General features: G+C 39.1%; 1 protein-coding gene across 1 annotated transcript in view; it reads left to right on the forward strand.

The window, feature by feature from the left end:
• Window positions 1-10,093: 10,093 nt before the first annotated feature.
• Window positions 10,094-23,924, forward strand: part of LOC117304056 (coiled-coil domain-containing protein 33-like) — a 34,902-nt gene continuing 21,071 nt past the window's right edge. The window contains exons 1-12 of the mRNA XM_033788542.1: window positions 10,094-10,247; window positions 11,076-11,233; window positions 12,001-12,142; window positions 13,616-13,911; window positions 14,783-14,917; window positions 15,407-15,570; window positions 15,734-15,882; window positions 16,410-16,519; window positions 17,532-17,731; window positions 18,282-18,405; window positions 19,420-19,552; window positions 20,577-20,707. Coding sequence (XP_033644433.1) covers window positions 11,096-11,233; window positions 12,001-12,142; window positions 13,616-13,911; window positions 14,783-14,917; window positions 15,407-15,570; window positions 15,734-15,882; window positions 16,410-16,519; window positions 17,532-17,731; window positions 18,282-18,405; window positions 19,420-19,552; window positions 20,577-20,707 — 1,722 coding nt within the window. The 5' untranslated portion in view covers window positions 10,094-10,247; window positions 11,076-11,095. The remainder of the gene's footprint in view (window positions 10,248-11,075; window positions 11,234-12,000; window positions 12,143-13,615; window positions 13,912-14,782; window positions 14,918-15,406; window positions 15,571-15,733; window positions 15,883-16,409; window positions 16,520-17,531; window positions 17,732-18,281; window positions 18,406-19,419; window positions 19,553-20,576; window positions 20,708-23,924) is intronic.

A 23,924-nucleotide genomic window follows, 5' to 3' on the forward strand; every position in this document is an offset into this window, starting at 1 on the left:
TCCATCACCTATACACTAAGTATATATAGACCAAACAAACTGTTGACGAGGGGTTAGGGTTAGGGGGTTAATCTATGGTGATTTTCCAACAACATTCACTTCACATACTAGTCTGTATCAAACTAAAACTATGTATTTATTGAATTATTATGATTATATAAAAACCAATGATGCCTCATAAAAATGAACTTAATTACTAGCTCGCAAGTCATAAACCTGCAAACAAGGATGTTTGCATGAACCAGAAACACGGGGGTTAACTCATACTCTTCCACGATAAATGTTTTGGGTTCTCTTATGTGCACTCCCAATCCTAGTACACGGGACATACGCCTTAATGTCCCATCCGAAGGACAAAGCCATTTTGGTTTAATAAGTATCTTGCTCAAAGATACAATTGCCATGACCAGGACTGGAACCCACACTTTGCTGACCAGAAACACACGAGCTTGAGATCGGTGCTCTTAAAGGCAGTGGACACTGTTGGTAAATACTCAACAATAATTATTGACAATCATAAAACCTTACTTAGTAACGAGTAATGGGGAGAGGTTGATAGTATAAAACATTGTGAAAAACGGCTCCCTCTGAAGTGGAGTAGTTTTCGAGAAAGAAGTTTTTTTCCACGAATTCGATTTCGAGACCTCAGACTTAGAATTTGAGGTCTCAAAATCAAGCATCTGAAAGCACACAACTTCGTGTGACAACATGGACAAGGGTGTTTTTTCCTTCATTATTATCTCGAAACTTCGATGACCGATTGAGCTCAAATTTTCACAGGTTTGTTATTTTATGCATATGTTGAGATACAGCAAGTGAGAAGACTGGTCTTTGACAATTACCAATAGTGTCCAGTGTCTTTAATCTAGTGGGTGAGCCCGTGCTTTCGAAAGTGAAATGTGGTTCCATTCATACACAGACATGCACTAGTCGCTTGTGGTATTTTTAATCCTCAAACTTCATACTGAGTTTATGTTTACGTCAGTAGGCTATTGGCAAGTCTAATTTTACAAAATGATCGCGATTTTTAGAACGAATCAAACTCTATAGTGTCTTGTCTGATTAACAAAAAATTAAAAAAATACATATTTTCGTGCTATTTTTAAAATTCAATGCCATATTTATATCTCCTATTGTACAAAACGACCCAGTCTTTTCATATTTTTAACATTATTTATCATCCTTTGTGTACAGACCAATTTTTGTATCAAAATGACGGAAGCTTCATGTAAATAAAATTAAGTATTGATGAACTATTAAATTATTTGTAAATTATGCACAATAAATTTTGCTAAGTCATCGAAATTTCTGCAAAGCATTTTTTACACACATTTGATATTAGTGTTATTTATTCAACATTCCGTATTTTGTACAAGTGCTTGGATGAGTTGATATTAAAGAACATGCAATATTTATTAAAGAACATTGTTTGTCTTAATTTGTCTCTTTTTTGTGGTGTGTAAAGTTTAAAGGGAAGGGAAGGTATTCACAATATTAGTGCAAATACAAACTTACTCGGGTATAGGAACTGCAGCTTGCAATCGTAAAAAGCATTTTGAGAATACTTCACTTCAAAGTCTGGTTTAAAAAAAAGATAATTCATAATATGAGATGTTAAATTTGCATCGGGAATAAAGAGTATTAAAAAAAAATTCTTACAAATACACCGATGTGTGTTAGCACTGTATACTCAGTACTTTCCCGAGTCCTGTGATCACAGGCACGTTACTCGCGTGGGATTCGAACCTACGACCATTGCAATTCTAGAGCAGTGTCTTACCAACTAGACTACCGAGGTTGCCCGGTAGCTAGAGGCAGTTCGAATCCTATGTTTTGGCAGCGGGCACCGCAACGGTATAAGAAATGTTAAATTTGCATCGGGGATAGACATACACCGATGTGTGTTAGCGCTGTATACTCGGTGCTTTCCCGAGTCCCGTGGAAAAAAAATATCACAGGCATGTTACTCGGGTGGGATTCGAGAAGACAAAGTGTCAACCAAATTTTATTCAGGGAGACCGCGAGGATATTTTTTTTTCAGATCCCCTCTTTGAAACAAAGTGTCTGGCTTATGTTAGCGGATCCAACAGAAAGGTTGTCAGTGGTTCTTTTGTTTAGAGTAACCCAACCTTGTGGCAATTGCACGTCCTTCTTCCGACGTCATCAGCTGAGGACGGGACACCAAATCCCTACTATATCATTCAATGCATGCTGCCGCAATCTCATCGCACGTAAAAACAGTGGTGCACTCACAAAACCAACGAGCCTTTATATCGCGTTCCGTTCATACCCACAGAACTGGAAAAGTTACTTTATATGATCGCAAAAAAAAAAAAAAAAAAAAAGGGATTACCTATTACCAATGTAACATTGAATTGCATATTATAATAAACGACTTGTGCCAGACGACCATTTGATGCGGTTGAGTTGTCACAACGTCACGGTGGGTAGCTTTCCCATGGATGTCCCGCTAGAGCAAACCAGTAATTACTACCTAAACAGCCACCGGGTCCTTTCAGATATCCTTTATTCTTCACCCGCGTTAAAAGATAAATACAAACGGTACTTTACAATTATTCACACGGCGAGCCTGTCATTTTTCAAACGTCAAAAGAACAAAATCCATTAATCTTTTTTTTTTTCTTTTTTTTTTTTTTTTGGGGGGGGGCTTTCAGATTTATAAAAGAGACGACACAGAATAACGATGGTTTTCCAAATAAATTAGTAATAGGCCGATACTAGGCGCATGGAAACAATGAATCAGATGAAACTACAGAAATGTTTCCGAACCATCAAAATTGTATGCCCAATTGTATTTCACTGAGAGGCATTGTTTTAAATGTTTTTTTTTTTCACCTGAACGAATTTTTAATAATGGCACCATTTTTCAAAACAAAAACATATACAAAAGCTGCTGTATTTGCCATGGACATTAAAACACAGTTATATAATAAAAAAAAATTAAAAAATTGTAGGCCTATACATGGCTGATGGATAATAGCGAGGTTTAGCTACACGTTACTCAAGCAAAAACGTGAACGTGAACGTCACAAAATTGTGCCATTTCTAGGTGACGTCACCACTTTGGGCTTATTTAATGCTCACGTTTGACGTCTGCACGTACGTACCTGACGTATGAAATTATAACTTCACGTATGTTTAAAACGTGAGATTTTTACAACAAAATTTTCTGACGTTCGCATTCACGTTTTTGCTCGCGTAACGTGCAGCTAAACCTCTCTATTGTCGTTTAGCTTACACTGTGTTGTTTTGGGTAAATCCGTCTATGTATGAATACCCAAAAGGGCTAATGGTGAAGGCTCAAGACAAACAACAAATCTTGAGATTTTAAAATCTCTCACATCCCCAACCGGATTGTCCAATCCTGGTATACCAATGAGAGCTACTATTATTTGTTTTCTTTGTGTGTTTGTACTTGTTTGTGTTTTTTTTATTTATTGGCGCAGCAGCCGATTTCACAAAATGTTATAGGATTGATCTTATCTCGAGTTAGGGTGTATGCCTCCCCTCTAACTTAGGATGTGTTCAATGCGTCCTAACGTCTATGGATACGGAACTTAACTCGTCATAAGTCCTAAGATTAATCATGAGTTAGGAAAAGTTTGGTGAAATCGACGGCAAGTCTTACACAACACAAACTGTATTTTGCACAAGGACTTGTTTTTTGCCCTTTATTATACAATTGTCATCACTCGGCTCTGAAAGGCAATCGATGTAACGAATTGAACGGTTTTATTTTGACGGCTGGATGGTCGCTTTGTTGTTCGACCCCGCCCCAACCTCCTCCCCACCACACAACAATAAAAACAAAGGTTTTATTATGCAAACAAATGATGAACATAACACATCACAAGGTTTCTTTTTTTAAATAAATGGATTGCCATCTATAAATCATCTTTGTTGGACAATACAACATGGCAAAATTAACCATAGCTTGCGTTTTTCTTTTTCGAAGGAACAGTCGCGAGTCGGAGGAAGTATCATTACACATGCTTCCCAATGGTGATTGTATGGCCATGTTTTAATTGCTTGATGTATGTTTGTCTGTTTCTTTCTTTTTTGTTTAAAGACAGTGGACACTATTGGTAATTGTCAAAGACTAGTCTTCACAGTTGGTGTATCTCAACATATGCATAAAATAACAAACCTGTAAAAGTTTTAGCTCAATCGGTCTTCGAACTTCCGAGATAATAGTGAAAGAAAAAACACCCTTGTCACACGAAGTTGTGTGCGTTTAGATAGTTGATTTCGAGACCTCAAGTTCTAAACTTGAGGTCTTGAAATCAAACTCGTGGAAAATTACTTCTCTCTCGAAAACTATGGCACTTCAGAGGGAGCCATTTCTCACAATGTTTCATACCATCATGCTAATAATTATTTTGAGTGATTACCAATAGTGTCCACTGCCTTTAAGGCGGGGTAGTCTTTTGGTTATTGTCAAAGACCAGTACTCTCACTTGGTGTATCCCAATACATGTACATGCATAAAATAACAAACCTGTGTAAATGTGGGCTCAATGGTCATCGAAGTTGCAAGAAAATAATGGAAGAAGGAACACATAATTGTGTGCTTTCAGATGCCTGGGAAAAGCTTCATTCGTGCCCGAGGCATTTGTTCGTATTCATCTATTTTCGTGTGACAAATTACCTCTTTTTCAAAAACTACATTACTCCAAAGGGTGTCGTTTCTAACAATGTTGTTTAATATTCAGCAGCTCGCCAGTGCTCTTTACAAAGATAGTTTTTATGGTAATTCATTTTTGGAGTAATTACCAAAGTTATTGGCCCTACCCCCTGTAATGATTCAACGATCCTCGTCTAGAAAGACCCCCTTTCTGAAGGTGAAACCATTTTTATCTGTTTTATTATGCTTTGTAAATTAAAAACCAACAAATTACGGGTAATTTTTTTGTCAGCAAGGCAGAGCCAGAGACTCTAGTGTAATTATACTAAGATACACAAGGCGACAAGCAGCATAATAAGCTTCATGCAGAAAGTGTTATGCGTGAAGTCTTCAACGTCTGTAATAAAAATCAATATTTAAGCGTGTAATCCTTTTCAAGTAACGTTGTCAAATCCTCTTGGACATTTACGTCACCCTTTCAAAAGAAGAAAAGGGGGGAAAATCATCCCGAGGGGATTTTAAAAAAAGGGGGACTCTTTTCACCTTCTTCGTCTCTGCTCATCTATAAACATCAATAACTCTCTCCGGTGGAGTCAATACGGTGGCTTTAAGGACAGGGGAAACACAATGGGCAACACCGAGAAGTAAATTGGCTTTAATCATCTTGTTGTGTCTGAGGAAGCTAGCCGTCTTGGGACACGGTGGTATGGGGAGAGCGGGGGGACGAATTACCCGGCAGGTGGAACCAGGGCGATCGGCATTGATTTTTTTTTTTTTTTTTTTACCAAAAGGAAATTGACAAGGGAATTAGTGTTTTATACATGTTATATACTGAGGACTTTTCTTGTCCACACCCGTCCGTCGCCTGAAAACCGGAGGCACCTCAGACAGATTAACAACAAAATCACTTGTAATTAGCTGTGTTTGGTGCTTTTCACTCCAGTCGACTAAGATGTAGTTTTGGCATGAAGTCGATGTAAGCCGGACATGTTCGCGTGGTTTAAGCGTGTTTCTTTACAACGTTGATCAATCAATAAGGATAGTTTTTATTGCATTCCCAAACAGAGAGCGCTTGTCTCACTTTGCTCAAGCGTTGTGGCTACAGTTTTTCTTTTTGAAAAATTCGTTCGAACAAAGTATTTTTGTGATGCTTTGTTAAATTCCTTAAAGGCAGTGGACACTATTGGTAAAACTCAAAATATTTATTATTAGCATAAAACCTGACTTGGTAACGAGTAATGGGGAGAGGTTGATAGTATAACAAATTGTGAGAAACGGTTCCCTCTGAAGTGACGTATTTTTTGAGAAAGAAGTAATTTTCCACGAATTTGATTTCGAGACCTCAAGTTTAGAAATTGAGGTCTCGAAATCAAGCATCAGAAAGCACACAACTTCGTGTAACAATGGTGTTTTTTCTTCCACTATTATCTCGCAACTTCGACGGTTAATTACAGGTTTGTTATTTTATGCATAATATGTTGAGATACACCAAGTGAAAAGACTGGTATTGACCATTATACCAATACTGTCCAGTGTCTTTAACCGCAGTGGACATTAATTTTTGGCTCAACCCCCAAACAAATCAGAGCAGAACCATACCGGTAGTTTCTGAAGTAAATACATATCACCCGAGCAATGTTATTTTTTGGCGTTTCGTTTAATTTCTTGGCGTCAATGCATAGTTTCTCAATCACTAATCTTAATAAAGCAGCCGAATTGTAACATCTCATTTCATAAACAGTTCTAGAACTTCAGCTTGAAAAATGAAAAAATAGTTTACCAGCCAATTAATTGTCTTATGAGGGGCTAATTCAGCCAGGGAGTCGTTTCTTATGTGTTATACTAACAGCTCTCCGTTGCTCACTACCTAAGTTTTTATGCACAAAAAAAAACCGTTTTGAGTAAAATTAATACCAAACGTGTCCAGTGCCTTTAAAAACCAAACTCATGCAAACTCAAACAAACAACCCAAAAACAACTCCCCAAAAAACAAACACCCCAACGAACAAAAATGAAAACCGGCAGCCTTTTTACCCGTCCATGGTGGCCCACGAGCGTGTTCAATGCACCCAACCAGGGGCCTTACACATGGGACTTTGGAGGCGGCACAGATTGGACAATGCCCCGCTTTAACGCACAGTATGGACTACCTGACTTCCTGAGCCCATTTTTAGCATTGTTCAGGGTCACGTGGCTCCAGCGATCGATCCCTGCTAATAAAAGAAAGGATCTTTAGTGCTCTGAAAATGCAGCATTAATGTGATGACCTTGGTTTATGTTTGGCTGTTTAGGTCAGGATTGCGTGAATGTCTTTGCATGATTTGATGCGAATAATAAAGAATAAAGGACAAGGTCAAGTGTGCAGTGTGAATCTGTTTCGAAAAACCAATAATAAACAGTCGCCATTTAGTTATCTGTGAAACGCGGCCGTTGCATCGGTACCAGAAGCTCTTTATGTTGAAACAGACTGGCTATGTATCTACGATAAGCGTGATTTTTTTCTTCAAAACGGTCAAATCACTTTATTTTTTGTACTCTAGTTTTTTGCTGACTTGAGAAAGTTGTTTTCTGCCCGATTTCATTTTCCTTAGGCCTAAAATTTTAGTATATTTTAAGGTATTTTATTTATTAATAATAATCAAACATTAACGTGCAACATCCAGTTCTAAAATACACTTGCGATCCGCATACAATATCAGTCTTAGAGAATAGAAAACAGATCATCAGTGGCTAGTGTGACTCGTATTTAGCTGTTAGCATAACAATTGAGTAGAGTATTGGCCAGTAATCTAATTTTACTAAGCAAGGATTTTTGAGCTTAAGCAAATTTTGTGCTCTATGAAATTGGGCCTAGGGCCCAAATTCATAAAGCTCCTTAAGCAGAAAATATTGCTTGACACATTTCTGCTAAGCACAAATGAACAGGATACCAGTCACAAGTTAGGGAAGTGAGATGGTAGTTGCTGGTAACCTTATTCTGGAAAGCATTTTTGCTGTGCTTAGCTGCTGTTTGTGCTTAAAGGCAGTGGACACTATTGGTAATTACTCAAAATAATTATTAGCTTAAAACCTTACTTGGTAGCGAGTAATGGGGAGAGGTTGATGGTATAAAACATTGTGAGAAAGTGCTCCCTCTGAAGTGGAGTAGTTTTCGAGAAAGAAGTTATTTTCCACGAATTTGATTTCGAGACCTCAAGTTTAGAATTTGAGGTCTCAAAATCAACCATCTAACTAAACGCACACAACTTCGTGTGACAAGGGTGTTTTTTTCTTTCATATTTACCTCGCAACTCCGATGACCAATCGAGCTCAAATTTTCACAGGTTTGTTATTTTATGCATATGTTGAGGTACATCAAGTGAAAAGACTGGTCTTTGACATTTATCAATAGTGTCCACTGGCTTTAAACAGCTCTATATGAAATCACGACTATCCCAACATACGCATGAATTAACAAACCTGTAAAAAATCTTCCCTTCTTTTTAATACACTTTCGGTAATACTATTGTCAAATACCAGTATCCTCACTTGGCGTGTCTTCACTTGGTGCATAAAGTAATGAATCTGTCGAAAATTCGGCTCATTGGTCATTGAAGTTGCAAGAAACTTATGAAAGAAAACACATAATATTGGTTGAAGTGTGCTTCCACATGCCTGAAGCCTTTCTTAGATTCAATTATTTCATGTACGAAAAATTAGTTCTTTCTCTAAATCAAAATAATTGTTAGCATAAAACCTTACTCGGTAACGAGTAATGGAGAGCTGTTGATAATATAAAACATTGTGTGAAACGGCTCCCTCTGAAGTGACGTAGTTTTTGAGAAAGACGTAATTTTCCACGTATTTGATTTCGAGACCTCAGAGTTATAGATTTTGAGGTCTCGAAATCAAGTATCTGAAAGCACACAACTTCGTGTGACAAGGGTGTTTTTTTTTCATCCATAATTATCTCGCAACTTCGACGACCATTTGAGTTCAAATTTCCACAAGTTTGTTATAAATTAAGAAGACTGGTCTTTGACAATAACCAATGTCCAGTGGCTTTAATGTTTGGACTAACTACCTAAGGTATACCATCTCTGTGATGGGAAAAGTAAAATAATTTATAATCTCTGCACTTTCTTATAGGGAGGCAGTGAAAGTGAAAAGTTCGGAGAATTTATTTTGCCTTTTGATGAAGATTTTAAATCAACATTGACGAAGGCCTATTAATTATAGGTCAACATTAATTTCTAAACCTGAGTGCCAGTTGTATGTTTTAATTTTAGAAATGGGTGCCAAAGTTGAGTCTAGCATAAAAACAAAACTCGTTTACTTTTCAGAAGAGGTTTAATCGCCCTGTAATAGCGCTCACCAATAATAACTGAAAATCTCATCATTTTTTTGATGCATTGTTTGACCTAATTAATTAATGAGAGATTTTCAATCAATAATCAGTGTTTACCCATCACAAGAGTAAGAAAATAAAACAACAACAACACTCCAGTAAAAACTATACTATCTTGTTTTACAAAGGCAGCTGGCATAACAGAGTTCAAGTCCGTCTTGTCCCGTATGGGGGCGCCATTTACCACGTTGCCGCCAGCATTCTCGCCCCTAGTCCTGCTGTGTGTGTTGGTTTTTGTGGCTTCTGGCCAGTGATTGCGGTCCAGAGCCAGACCCTAACAAAAACAATTACACCCTTCACTGGACTCGGATAGTACTTAAAAAAAGAACAATAAAATAAAGGTTTGCTGTAAGTGAACGTAAATGGGTTTTACATTGGCTTAAAAATGCAAGTATAGTTGAGTCACGCCATAAAAGGACTTAATTATTTATTCATGATGATTGTAAAACGTGACAATTCGATAATTAATGAGCCGAGCCATCTATTGTCAAAATAAATGATAGAATAGATAGAGTTATGAAAGTAATGAATAATAATTAATGACAAGGGGCGTATTCTAACAGGACTCCATCTAACCAGTCTTACGGTCATTGTTTCAGAAAGCTGCTGAGCAGAAATTACACTGCTAAGCACATTTTGCTCTTTGCTAAGCCAAAATAGAAATAGAGGCACCAACTTCATATGCTAAATTGTAAACTGCATGGATTTTGGCTGGAAGTTACCTCGTTTCCCTGCTAAGCAAGTTTGTTGTGCTTAGTAAGTTGTGCTACGGGCTTTATGGAATTTGAACCCAGCTAGCCACAGGGTCCACTATGTATTAGTGGTAAGTTAACAGGAAACCAGCCGAAAATTGTACATGTCGCATGGTAGTTTGGCTCGTAACCTTATTCTGGTAAGCAAGTTTTATGTGCTTGCTCCGATTCTTTTATAAGCAGCTCAATGAAATCGGGCCCGGGGCATTGGCCTCGTAGTCGTATGTGTAAAGTAAACGTTTGCAAAAGACTCAAGTAAACGGCGTGCATAGCGCCCTCTAGTGACGTGTGTGGTTAGCTTTTCTTCTGACAGCAGCGAGCGCTCAATGTGAACTTTTTATCATCAAAGTTGTCGAAGTTTTGCTGTAAATTGTGGTTGCTTGTCGGCTTGAACATTAATTGACAACATCATTAATGTCTTGACACACCATACATATGATTCTTGTCACGGGAAATGCTTTAGGTAAGTTGTTTTACGAAGTGTTTTGAGTGGTCTGCTGTGATTGTTGTAAATCAGTGTCCTCTGGCTCTATATCAAACCGTGTGTTATTTTCAATGCATTGCTGCATGCTGTGTGAATGCAGAGGACAGTGTGTGCGCTGTGTTCAGCCGTTCAGCGGTGACGTTGCCAAACAACGGGCACGCAAGGCCTGGGCATTCTACTAGGGGCAGGACGGGGGGGGGGGGGGGGGCTACTTTTGCTGAACGTTAGATAACCACAGATTTATCTAAGCCTATGTTATATTATTTATTATACAGTTTTGTGGTGAACAGGGTCAATTTCAAAGCAGAACCGTGGTATGATTAAAAAGTATGAAGTTTAGTTTAGCATGCAATCAGTTCAGTGCAGTGGTCAGCAGTGTGTTTTCTGTTCTGGCTGTGTGTAGAAATAATAAAGGGTAACTTTCTGTATGGCGCCACCACTTTTTCACTCATTTTTACAAAAAGGGATATCTCATTGTGTTGAATAAATTAGATAACTACTATATTATTTCATATCGAATGAAAAAATGGTGGCGCAATACGGAAATTTTTCCAAATTAAAATATTTATTCTGGGAGCACACCAATTCAAAACAAAGTGCTGGTGTAGTGTTTATAATAATAGACTATAGACCACAGACTTCGTTTAAATATTAACGCTGTAATGTAATACTAAGTATAGGAGTACCCCATCATGTGATGCCACTGCACCTTTAATACTTTGTGCAGTAGATAAAATAAAAATATTCCACCTTGCCATGCCTCAAAGTCAAGCTCAAGTAGAATATTGAGCATCTTGTTTATTCCAGGTTGTAGAATGTAAATAACAATGGTGTTAAAGATTGAGGAAAGAGCCATTCTGTTCAAGTTTGTGTCGCGGGACTGCACGTTCAACGTACCTGGCAGTTACTACTTGAAGTTATCTATACAGTGCAAAGCACAGGAGGCGAAAGCCTTGCTGAAAAAGGTCTGTACATTTTCCCACATTATTAAAAAAAAAATCAAGTAATTTTCATTTTCATTGCACTTATTTTGGCTGTAAAGCCAAGGACTCTCACAAAAGCAAACTTAATCAATGAACTAGCCAATAACCCCATGGAGAGAAGACAAGGAAGGAAGTTTTTCGTTTAAGATGTTGGAAGGAAAACTCCAGAGAGTGTTCCAAGGAAAACCTACGCAGTCAGACAGGGACTGGAAAAACCCAATCCATGTAGTGCCCTCGGCATAATTTGAACCAGGTCTGAGGAATGATACCTCTGTGCCAACACGACCACCGTAAGTTATTGATTGGATTTCTTGAACAGTGGTTTCTTACTCTGACTTAACCTCTGTTAGTGTTGACCCTGATTCGAATCCCACTTCAGACCGGAGTCTTGCAAGGATTGGGTTTTAAGTCCCTTGCTGATTGCTTGGGTTTCCACTTAGGGCTTTTCTTGCAACTTTGATGAACAATTGAGCCCAAATTTTCACAGGTTTGTTAATTTATGCATCTATGTTGTGATACACCAAGTTGAGAATATTGGTCTTTGACAGTTACCAAAAGTATACACTGCCTTTGAAGAAACAAAAATCGCATTCAAAAACCCGTTATTTCCCCTGTGAGACCCAAAAAGACCATTATTTATACCATACTTTCCTTCTTTTTTTCAGTGAAGAGGACAAAGTGTCAATTTACAAAATCAATTTTCTATATTTTAGGCTAAAACTTCTGTCCAACTTTTTTTTTTTGGAAAGGTGAAAGTTTGGCCTGATGATGATGAAGACCTGTCAATAGAGGGCCTTTCCACAGTAACCAGCACAGTTGATGTAACAGACACAAACAAAAACCTGCCGCAAAAGTTCACAGACAACTGCTTTACATTCCACCTTCCGAAAGGTAAGTCAAAACTCTTCTTTCAAAAACATCATTGTATTATCAAAGGATGGCCTTCGTGTTACATAAAGTCTTTGTCATATAATTATATAATAATGATAATAATATTAAACAGCACTTAGGTCTATATGGCGCTTCACACAACAGTCCCGAAGCGCTTTACAAAAATAAATGAGTGAACAGGTAAGTTTTCAGCAGATGTTTGAAAATGTTCTTGTTTGGAGCCGTTCTGATGTTGTGCCACAAGTTGTTCCAGAGTGAGGGTGAAGAATATGAGAATTGAGCGATGGCCATATGACTAAGTGCGAGTGATGTATGGGGCGAGTTGAGAGGATGCTTGGAAAGATAAACTGAGAATACAGTGCTCATTTCCAGCTATCCCTGAGACCCACACCAGGACATGCCACGGATATCATGCTTTTTCGCTCAATAGCTCCAATAGGAGACTTTCCAACGCTAGGCGGCAGCAGACATACCGGGTAAATTTCCATTGTTTACGTAGTTCTGAACATGCGCATATTTCTGAGAACAATGGATTTACCCGGTAAGTCTGCTGCCCTCTATCGTCCCAGAAAGTCTCCAATTGACCCAATTCACCTGATGCCATCAGCGGAATATATTGGATGCACCATACTGGTGGGCAATGTCATTTGTGCGTTATTCAGCTAAGTGCACATTTTAGGCGGCGAAGCGTTTACACATAAACCTATTGACCACCAAAATGGTAAGCGTGGCACAGTCGCCGCGTGTGACGCGCGTGCAAGGGGTCAATACTTTGGACGAAGCAACAAATACTGCTTGACAAATTTCTTTGCTAGGCAAAAGTTGAGTCCGGCACCAGCCACAACAGTGGACGAAACCTAATGTAATTTTGGCTGGAAACCTGTTTCTGCTAAGCAATAATGCTCTGTATTTAGCGGGTTCTTGTACTTACAGGCTTTACGAAATTGGGCCCTGGTTGAAACGCTTAGATATTTGTGTGTTAAGTACTCTATAATTGTTGTAATTATTATTATCATTGAGAAAAAAAGAATTAGCTGATTGCAAACAACTTACCAACCAAAATGCAACAAATAGTTAAAGGGAAGGTACAGGTTTGGTAATTGTCAAAGACAAGTCTTCTCACTTGGTGTAATCCAACATAAGCATAAAATAATAACCTGGGAAAATTTGAGCTAAATTGGTCATCAAAGTTGCAAGAAAATTATGAGAGAAAAAACACCCTTGTTGGACAAATTTATGTGCTTTCAGATAGGAATAAAAGACTTCTGGCTAGAAGTCTTTTATTATTTTAGTGAGAAGTTGCCTCTTTCTCAAAATTTATGCTACTTCAGATGGAGCCGTTTCTCACAATGTTTTATACTACGGCTCTCCAATGCTTGTTACCAAGTCAGTTTTTAAGTTAATATTTTTTTGTAGTAATTACCAAACGTTTACCTTTCCTTTAACGGCCTGATGTTATTTTTTATTATTCAGGGCTTTGCTCCCCCGCCAAACATGACATCGTCCTCCTTGTCCAAGTCTTCTCCTACACCGAAAACGACAGCCATGACGATAAAAACCCGAATATCGGCCAGGCAACATTCACCGTCTACCCTCGTACGAGCACCCCCTTCGTCAAGCAGCAAGCCCAGGAAGGAGAGACCCTGTATAGGTACAGGGGAACCCTCAACCTTAGGAGGGCTCTCAATGAAGATGGGCTTGTGGTGCTCGGAGGTCGACTGAACTACTCGCTGAGTCTTAAAATGGCGGATGAGGAACCGGAGCCTGAGGTTTGTCAATTGTCAAATTACACAAGAGGTACTGGAAACTATTGGTAATTACTCAAAATAATTACTTGGTAACAAGTAATGGGGAGCTGTTGATAGTATAAAACATTGTGTGAAACAGCTCCCTCGGAAGTGGAATAGTTTTCGAGAAAGAAGTAATTTTCCACGAATTTGATTTTGAGACCTCAGAGTTAGACTTTGAGGTCTCGAAATCAAGCATCTGAAGGCACACAACTTCGTGTGACAAGGGTGTTTTTTCTTTCATTATTATGTTGCAACTTCAACAGCCAATTGAGTTCAAGTTTTCACAGGTTTGTTATTTTATGCATATGTTGAGATTCACCAAGTGAGGAGACTGGTCTGTGACAATTACCAATAGTGTCCAGTGTCTTTTAGTAGTATATTAAACTAAGTAGTATAGGGGAAGTATAACTAAGAGAGGTTTGCGGTAAGACCATGTGAAGATCTCTTTTGAGTAGTGTTGGTTCTGAGTTGTCAACCAACGGTTCTTTTCAGAACCAACGCTACTCATATTTACATGGTGTTGCCGCAAACCTCTCTAAATCTTCAGTGTTTTTTTAGACGCTGTCCAAAGTTGACAGCATTGTCACAGACAGTCAAAAAGTAAGAGGGGTTTGGGGGGGGGGGGAGGAGTGTTGATATGAGAAGCTTAGATTGATTTTAAAAAGTGTATTAAAATATTGCAATTGTTACAGTAGAATCAACAGGGGACATTGTTTACATTTTCAGCAAACTTGGACACCATGTTTCAAAATTCTGGCAAAATGACTTTACCTGGAAGTATAAATTGCTTTTGATTTTCTTGATCTTAAAAACTCATAACTGGAATGTTATTCTCATTTAATGCAAGCAGCCACCACCAGAGTCTCCACCCCTTGAGGTTCCACCAGAAGGCGCTGATCCTCACCCAGTGGTACCAGTCGAGGACTCACCACCCTTACTGAGGCCAAAGACATTGTCTGTACCTACAAAGAACCCTCCAAGAGTGGTAAGGTTGATGAAACTTTCTTGAACTGAAATTGCAAGAAATAGTTACTTCTCACTTGCTGTATCTTAACATATATGCATAAAATAACAAACCTGTGAATATTTGAGGTCAATCGGTCATTGAAGTTGTGAGATAATAATGAAACAAAAAACACCCTTGTCACACAAAGTTGTGTGCTTTTAGATGATTGATTTCGTGACCTCAAAATCTAATTCTGAGGTCTCGAAATCAAATTTGGGGAAAACTACTTCTTTCTCGAAAAATACTTCACTTCAGCCGAGCCGTTTCTCACAATGTTTTATACTATCAACAGTTCCCCATTACTCGTTACCAAGTAAGGTTTAATGCTAATAATTATTTTGAGTAATTACCAAAAGTGTCCACCGCCTTTAAGGAATTTAAATACAGTGTAATAATGGAATGGGAAACATGGCTGATACTTTGCCGAGGCAATAATTGCAGATGAACTGTTTTATTTTTATTTTTTAGGCCGGGCAGCCCAGAAAGGACAGAAATCCACGCCGAGGATCGGAACTCCTGCGTCAGAACCATGTATCAAAACCAGGCAAGGAAGAATTGGTGATGATCATCCATGCTGCTACGGATCTACCTCGTTTACCAGATGGCTCAACGCCAAGGGCGTATGTAGCTGGGTAAGGAATAAACAAATATAGTTTATGTTGGCGTAATTGGCCCCCAAAATAGGGTAGGGTATTTCCAAGAATTGCCTGATTTGGAGGCTTTTTGGATCCTTGCAAAAGCATACCGACCTTCCAAAAGTATAACTTTTTTTCCTTCTTTCTGATCTATGTTTAGGATCGTTGACGATTCATCCAGTGAGGAAACCCAGTCCTTTCTGTGTACTACACACGCAGCTCACTCAGCTAGCATGAACCCTACATGGGAAGAAGCTATCACTATTACTGTCCCATTGGAGGAGGAGTCTGGGGACCAGACGGTGCATGGTGAGTACCCATCTAGGCCCCAATTCCATAGAGCTGCTTAAGCACAAAAAGTAGCTGAGCACTTTAAAATTATGCTTACCAGAATTTGGTTACCAACCAAAAATGCCAACGCGCATGTACAATCTTTGACTGGTATCCTGGAAGATTTTGCTTAGCAGAAAACTTGTAAAGCAAAATAGCAGAAACTTGTTGATCAATATTGTTTGCTTAAGCAGCTCTATGAATTTTGGTCTAGAGCCTAATTCCATGGCTATGCTTACTATAAGCAAAGAATTGGCGCTTACAGAACCATGGAATTCCGCCTGGAATTTATTTTCTGACTGGCACCCGAAAAAAGATATTGACAAAATAGGGAGGCCGCGCTAGATAGCTCTGTTTCATGAGTGCCGGCCATTAAACAGGAGGCCAAAGGTTCAAGTCTCACTCAAATGGGTTTTCCTTTGGTCACCCCAATTTTTTTAAATTATTACCCGGTTGGTTTTCCTTGTAGATTATTACTTAATTTTTCTTGTCTTTGTATCAATCAGAAGTCACTCTTCAAGTGATCCATGAGCCGACTAGATCTCCAGTGATTGAATACAAACTTCCAGTTTATCAACTTCAGCCCTTCCATCAATACCATCTGGATCTTGTTCAGGTTAGTTCAATATTTCCAGTTATTTAAAGGCAGTGGACACTATTGGTAATAACTCAAAATAATTATTAGCATAAAACATTACTTGGTAACGATTAATGGGGAGCTGTTGATAGTATAAAACATTGTGAGAAATGGCTCCCTCTGAAGTAACATAGTTTTCGAGGAAGAAGTGATTTTTCACGATTTGATTTTGAGACCTTCGAATTAGATTTTGAGGTCTCGAAATCAAGCATCTGAAAGCACACAACTTCGTGTGACCAGGGTGGTTTTTCTTTCATTATTATCTCACACCTTCGACAACCAATTGAGCTCAAATGTGAGGTTTGCAGTAGCACCATGTGTATTTCTCTTTGGAGTAGTATTGGCTTTAAAAAGAACCGATGGTTTTACAACTCAACATTTCGATCAGTATGCTCTGATCGTCTCTAGGATAAAGCATACTGGTTGAAACGTTGAGTTGGCAACCTCCGGTTCTTTTTAGAACCAACACTAATCAAAAGAGATTTAGACATGATGCTACCGCAAACCTCACCTAATTATACTCCCACCATGCAAAGTTTCAAATCCTACTTAATACTAAAAGTGTTCCTTTTTTCTCATTAGTTGATTACAACATTTGCAAGAAGAATAAGGAGGCAAAAAGTGGCTTACTTAATATAGGAAATAATAGTAATAACCAGTTTTTATTTAGCGCTTTCACACCCAAAGTGCGTCTCAAAGCGCTTCCAACATTTTTACCCCTGGCCACTGGGCCTTTAATCATGGGGAGTATACAGCCTCTGCAACAAATATGCGCTTCTCGCCTAAACCAATCACAAGAACCATCTCTGGCCTCACAAGTACCCTTTTACCCCTGGGTGGAGAGAAGCAATTATAGTTGAGCGTCTTGCTCAAGGAGACAAGTGTCACGACAGGGACTCGAACCCACACTCTGATGAACAGGGTGCTCTTGTGATTTGTTTGTTGAAAATAATTGGAGAGAGATTTATATATTCTTATTTTGCTTGTTTAGGACGAGACCCACCTTTTTGTCTCGATTCTGAGGAGAAAGTCTCGGCTGCTGCGATTGGACGATAGTTTGCTTCAATCCCAAGATGCATTGGGCTTCCATGGGTTGGAAGTGCTGTTGCTAGGGGTGGAGGAATCTTTAGCCAATCCCATCGGGCCTCTCATAGCTGTAGCCAGACTGCTTCCAGACCTCTTCACTTATAGGTTAGTAAGACTTTATCAAACTTTAAGCAAAACACGATCAGAATCAACTATAAACAGTAAACTTGTGGGTACAGCCATGTCTAAAATCTCTCTTGGAGGAGTTTTGGCTCTGAATAGAGCCTGTGTGGTCTTGATGTTTTGAACAGTATACTCTGCTTGTCTTTAGAAGAAAGCCGGACTGCTGGTAGTGATGCACTTTAAATAAAGCTTGAGGGATGCACATTGTCCACAATAGTTTACTATTTTTAGTTAATTCTCATTTTCCACACCATGCAAAGCTTCAAACACCACTTGAGTAAAACAAGTTTGTAATTTTGAGTGAGGTTTTAGGTTTTTGGTTGTGGACCATTGAATCAAATGCCCGTAGAGTTAATTTCACTCTGCTTCACCTCAGGAAATAGAACGGCCAGATCTCACCAAGTGATTATATTCAAATGCCAAGGATCTATGGCTACAGATAATAATAAAAAAATGATAGAACTCTATCAAGTGTATAGTTGAACTTCTTCAAATCCTTACATTTCTCTCATTTATCCTCACTGTACCCCAGACAGCAGACGGCTGAGCATAATCTTCAAGCTCAGAATGTGGTTCCCTTAACAGTGGAGTTTCCCGATCCGCACCCCTCATCGTTCCTCTTACCCCAACTGGGGACCAAGAATAGCCAACCACAGGTAAGCGCACGCACCCTTCGGGTCCGGTTTCAGGGTCCACATAGCCTTGGCTTAATAATAATAATTGATAGAACGACGGAGAGTGGTTCTGGTGGAGCCCAGCGGTACCTTTTTGTTAACATGTTCTGCACCAAGAGTCAACATGAATAGGAGAGTCTTCTAAATGCTATTATTCTTTATTGATGTACACCTGGCTGCGTTTTCGGGCCAGTTATCAAAAGAAAAGGAATAGTTTACTACAAGGTCATTTACACAATGGACCAATGCTACCTCTTAAGGTTTCCTCGGTTCTAGTTGTACTTCACAGAAGAACTCAAAAAGAGGATCGACAGAACAACAATGGCAGAACCCTGTAACTTTCTTATGTAAAGGTGGCTGCGTACAGTAAGAGTAGTGGCCCCCTATTGTGTTCTCATTTCTGAATAAAACTGTTTGCTATAAAGTCATTATTGTTCGAATTGTTTCTGCATAGACTAACCTCTGTCTGTCTGGGCTTACAAGATAGATATTGTGGGGTGATTTTTAGGTAGAAAATGTACTTACGTGGAGTGTTCTGACATTGTTTAACAAAAAGCAAGGGATCATAGATGACACCTGGGGAAGGTTTACACACCTATATTTTGCCACCCCTATGTTTCGACACCCTATGTTCTGGCACACCTATTTTCCGACACACCGAGTGTATTTTTCTTACCCAACCCTAACCCTAACCCTAACCCTAACCCTAACCCTAACCCTAACCCTAACCCTAACCCTAACCCTAACCCTAACCCTAACCCTAACCCTAACCCTAACCCTAACCCTAACCCTAACCCTTACCCTTACCCAACCCTAACCCTAACCCGAAACCTAGCATGTAAATTACAAGGGGGGGGGGGTTGGAATTTAGGGTTGTCAGAACATAGGGTTGTCAGAACATAAGGTTGTCGGAATATTGGGTTTTGGGAACTTAGGGGTGTCAGAATGTAGAGAAAGCCTACCGAAGATGTCTGTTTGTCTGTCTGTCTTCTACAGGTGAGCTTGGTTGGTCACCCAGAGGAGCAGCCTACATGGCATCATTCATTCCTCTTCACTCAACCCAGGGAGCTAGCGTCACTCTTTACTGACATTGCCGCTCTCGCACTGCAGTTCTATCCTGCAACAAACGGTGAGGTTATTTCTCGTGAAATTTCTTGGAACTCATTTTTATTAAACAAACATCTTTGATCATGTTCTGCCTTTGAACCCCACTAAGCCTTTATGGGGTGACTGATGGGTATTACCACTCCGGGGTGTGTGTGACATCCCCCTGTAAAAGTACACCCCTCGACCTTTATGGGTGACTCTTGGGTATTATTTATCCTGGACTTTGGTCAGCTTCTTTTGTTCCCATCCTTGATCTTAATATTCTTTATCCCCGATGCAAATTCAACATCTATTAAATCGTTTGCAGTACCCGCTGCTAAAACATAGGATTCGAACTGCCTCTAGCTACCGGGCAATCTCGGTGGTGTAGTTGGTATGACACTGCTCTAGAATTGCAAAGGTCGTGGGTTCGAATCCCACCCGAATAAAATGCCTGTGATTTTTTTCACAAGACTCGGGGGGGGGGGGGGGGGGGGGAAGTACTGAGTATACAGTGCTATACACATCGGTGTACAAACCAAAAATATTAATATTCTTTACCCCCCGATTCAAATTTAACATCTATTAAATCCTTGATCTTGTTCTACCCTACACCCAATTTAGCCTTTATGGGCGACTACTGGGTAATTACCCTGTAAAGGTGCATGGTCAGCTTTTTGATCACATCTTCATGCAAATTTTAATGTTGTACCTTTGTATACCCCTTACAGCCTTTATGGGTGACTCCTGGGCACTTCACACCCCATCAGCGTACTGTGCTCAGCTTCTTGATATCCGAGCTGCCTCCTTAATCTTAATGTTCTACCATTGCACCCCTTACAGCCTTTATGGGTGACTCCTGGGCACTACACACCCCATCAGCGTACTGTGCTCAGCTTCTTGATATCCGAGTTGCCTCCTTAATCTTAATGTTCTACCATTGCACCCCTTACAGCCTTTATGGGTGACTCCTGGGCACTACACACCCCATCAGCGTACTGTGCTCAGCTTCTTGATATCCGAGTTGCCTCCTTAATCTTAATGTTTTAACATTGCACCCCTTACAGCCTTTATGGGTGACTCCTGGGCACTTCACACCCCATCAGCGTACTGTGCTCAGCTTCTTGATACCCGGGTGTACCAAGCCCTAAGAAGTGATCGAGGAAGACTGGGAATACGGATCAGCTTACCACTCCAGGTAAAACTCAAATTGTATTCAAGTTTTTTTTTATTATTTCCTTAAATTTTCTGTACAGTAGTTTTTTTATTTGATTACTATATTCGGCATTAAAATCAAGCATACCGAGGAAATGCATAACATGGTGTGTATTTAACCCATATTTTTCGTATGAGGGAGTCATACCATAAAGAAATTCTCTATGGTCATACCACGGCCACCATAATTCATGGCTCTGCTTACTGCCGAATTCTACGCTTACGATCGCCATTTTCCACTTACTGTGCAAGTGCTGAATTCTGCCCTGGCTAAGTAAGGGAGTCATGCCTAGTAACGTGGAGTTCGCACCCGCACAACAAAAATTCCCTGCTATACCCGTAAAATTTGTTTGACGTAAGCGCAGAATTTCCGCTTCCCTAAGTGCTGGTTCTTTGCTGGTTGTAATATTTTAATCATTTCCTTTTACCATTTCATTTTTGTTTTCATGCTCACCGCAGATGTAAATGGTAAAGCTTCTCACATTCCATTTTGACATTTTTGTGTTACCCTGCTCTTATCCCCCCGCGGCAAAATATTAAATGTTCTCTTTATTAAATTCTCTTTAACCAGTTTATCGCCGAGGATCTTCTATAAGGCCTAAACATTTCAAACCTTTTTTTTGTGAAGACTATTATTTTTTTGGGGGGTAGCACAATTGATTTCTCATCAATATGGTGTTTTTTGTAGCATCACTGTGTAGTGTAGTCATGCAGTTTTAGATGGTTGTTTATTTTTCCGTTGATTTTGATTGTGTTATTAGGCCACATACAAAAAAATTGTTGATCGTCCTTTTTTTTGTGGATGGGGGAGGGAGGGAGTGTTTTTTTTATTGTTTTTTTTATAAGTTTTGTTGACATGCCAAATATGAAATCAAGAATAATAAAGAAATCATCACAATCACTATAAAACAGAGGGTTTGTGTGTTTTTGATGTTTTCAATAGTTTTGTCAAACAAATTTAACTCCTAGATGACATTTTCTGTAAACTTTTTCAAACAACTAAACACAGTGTAGCCCAAGTAAATATTTGCAGAATTGTTCTTGCTTTGCCAACATGAATAAAAACCTTCTTTAAACATCTTTTAAAACCTGTACATTTTGAAAAAAATATCAGCTGAAAAATCTGGGCAGTAAAAGTATAAAGAGATATCCAGACATGGGGGGAAAAAAAGAAGGAAAAAAAATGGGGTTGGGGGGTTTTGAACGGTTTGGCGTGGACGATCAACAATTTTGTTTATTTTATGTGGCCTTATGTAGTCAGTTTTAGATTGTTGTATTTTTGTCTCAGTGAAGACTGCCTGTGCTCTTGCCAACCACTGGTCGGCAATGTTTGCGTATGTGATGTCAAAAAAACAAAAGGTCCATTGATCCCTTGAACGAACATCACACGGCTCCTGTCTGCCATGCTCTCCATCTCGGGTTTCAAATTGCACGTAAAAACTACATAGTTAGCGTGAATTGGGTCAAAGCCAACACGGCAGAGGGCAGCAGATGACAAGATACAGATGCACAGCATAGACCTTATCGCAAATACCAATGCGCAAGCGCAGACTGTTGAATGAGGTGCATTGTGGGATAGATATGGATCAAATTTGTATACCAGCTAGACCACAATGCACCTAATTCCAAGCTTTACGCGCTCGCCCCAGTATTTGCGAAAAGGTCTATGCTATAAAATGAATTAAGGATTGACTGTGTTGCTTTGACCCCTAAGCACTCTTCTCCATTTCCGTTAAAAAATTTCCCTCGCTGTTTATATGCCACAGCGGGATTGATTATGAGCAAAATTAATCACACTACCAACCCCATAACGTACCATCGTATGGTAACGGGTAATGAAGGTTGTTTTGTGCACAGGTGATTGGAATGAGTTTATTGATTAATTCTTGGTGTGAAGCCAAGGATTTTCAGACAAAGATAACATGATCATATTCACTGTACTAGCCAATGAACTCATGGAGAGAAGACAAAGAAGGAAGTTTCAGTTTAAAGGCAGTGGACACTATTGGCAATTACTCAAAATAATTATTAAAAGACCTGCTTGAACGAATATGTCAAGTCGTAAACTTTGCTGAAATTCACTTAAAGTGCTTTCAAAGAAAAGGGAAATCGAGTCATTTGACTATAAAAAGATTTCAATTGTGTAAAAAAACAATCATTTTGAATGCCCTTATCCAGGGCTTTTCTGAGAGATTTGCGAAAAGCCATGTTACGTTATCACTCTCAAAACATCATCTCGTCAATGCTCATTTCATGATAAGCCCGATTTTGGTCTGATACGCCAAAAACATTTTGTGTATTTTATTTGTATTTTTTTTTGTAAACGGAAAAAAGGGATATATTTTAATGGTCTCAGCAAGATTTTTTTTTTTTTTTAAATAGTCCAGCCGTTTGTCTTAAAAAATGTGTCTGGCAGCCATTTATTAAATTTTTTTAAAAAAGGCCCTTTCGTTTATGTTTTTTGTGTTTGAACTTTAACAGTAGCAAAAACAATGGATATTTGAAATTTTAAAAAGAATGTCCGTCATCTTGTAAATAAAAAATAAAAAAGCCCCTCCTCCTTCCCTTTTTTTTGAAACCCGGACGCTAAACATGTTTCTTTGTTTACTCGGCCTAATTATCAAAGACCAGTATTCTCACTTGGTGTATCTCAACATGTGAAAATTTGGGGTTAATTAGTCATCGAATTTTCAATAAAATAATGAAAGAAAAAACACCATAGTTGCATTAGTTTGTGTGCTTTCAGATGTTTAATAAAAGGCTTCAGCTGAATTTTTCAAATATTTGTGTGTGAAATTACCTAAAAAACTGCGTTACTTCAGAGGGAGCCGTTTTTTCACAATGTCACGGTTTTATACTATCAACAGCTCTCGATTGCTCATTACCAATTGCCCATTGCTCAATAAGTAAGTTTTATGCTAACAATAATTTTGAGTGATTACCAACAGTGTCCAGTGCCTTTAAGAGAAAAAACAGTGCAGTATGGTTCTTTGGTAGTTCGGAATACGACTTCCACTTATTGTCTCCTCTCTTACTCCAATGCGACGTTTCCTCGGGGGAAAAGATAAATACATTTAAAGTCCATTCATGTCGTTCCGGTTGAATTCCCACGCATGGAGAATGAGCTCCCACTGAACCCAACGACCCGATGTGATGATTACGCTAACCGTACAACAACCTTCGCACACCGGCTACCGTTT

This window comes from Asterias rubens, chromosome 20 (genome assembly GCF_902459465.1).
Source record: "Asterias rubens chromosome 20, eAstRub1.3, whole genome shotgun sequence".
Taxonomy (NCBI): domain Eukaryota; kingdom Metazoa; phylum Echinodermata; class Asteroidea; order Forcipulatida; family Asteriidae; genus Asterias; species Asterias rubens.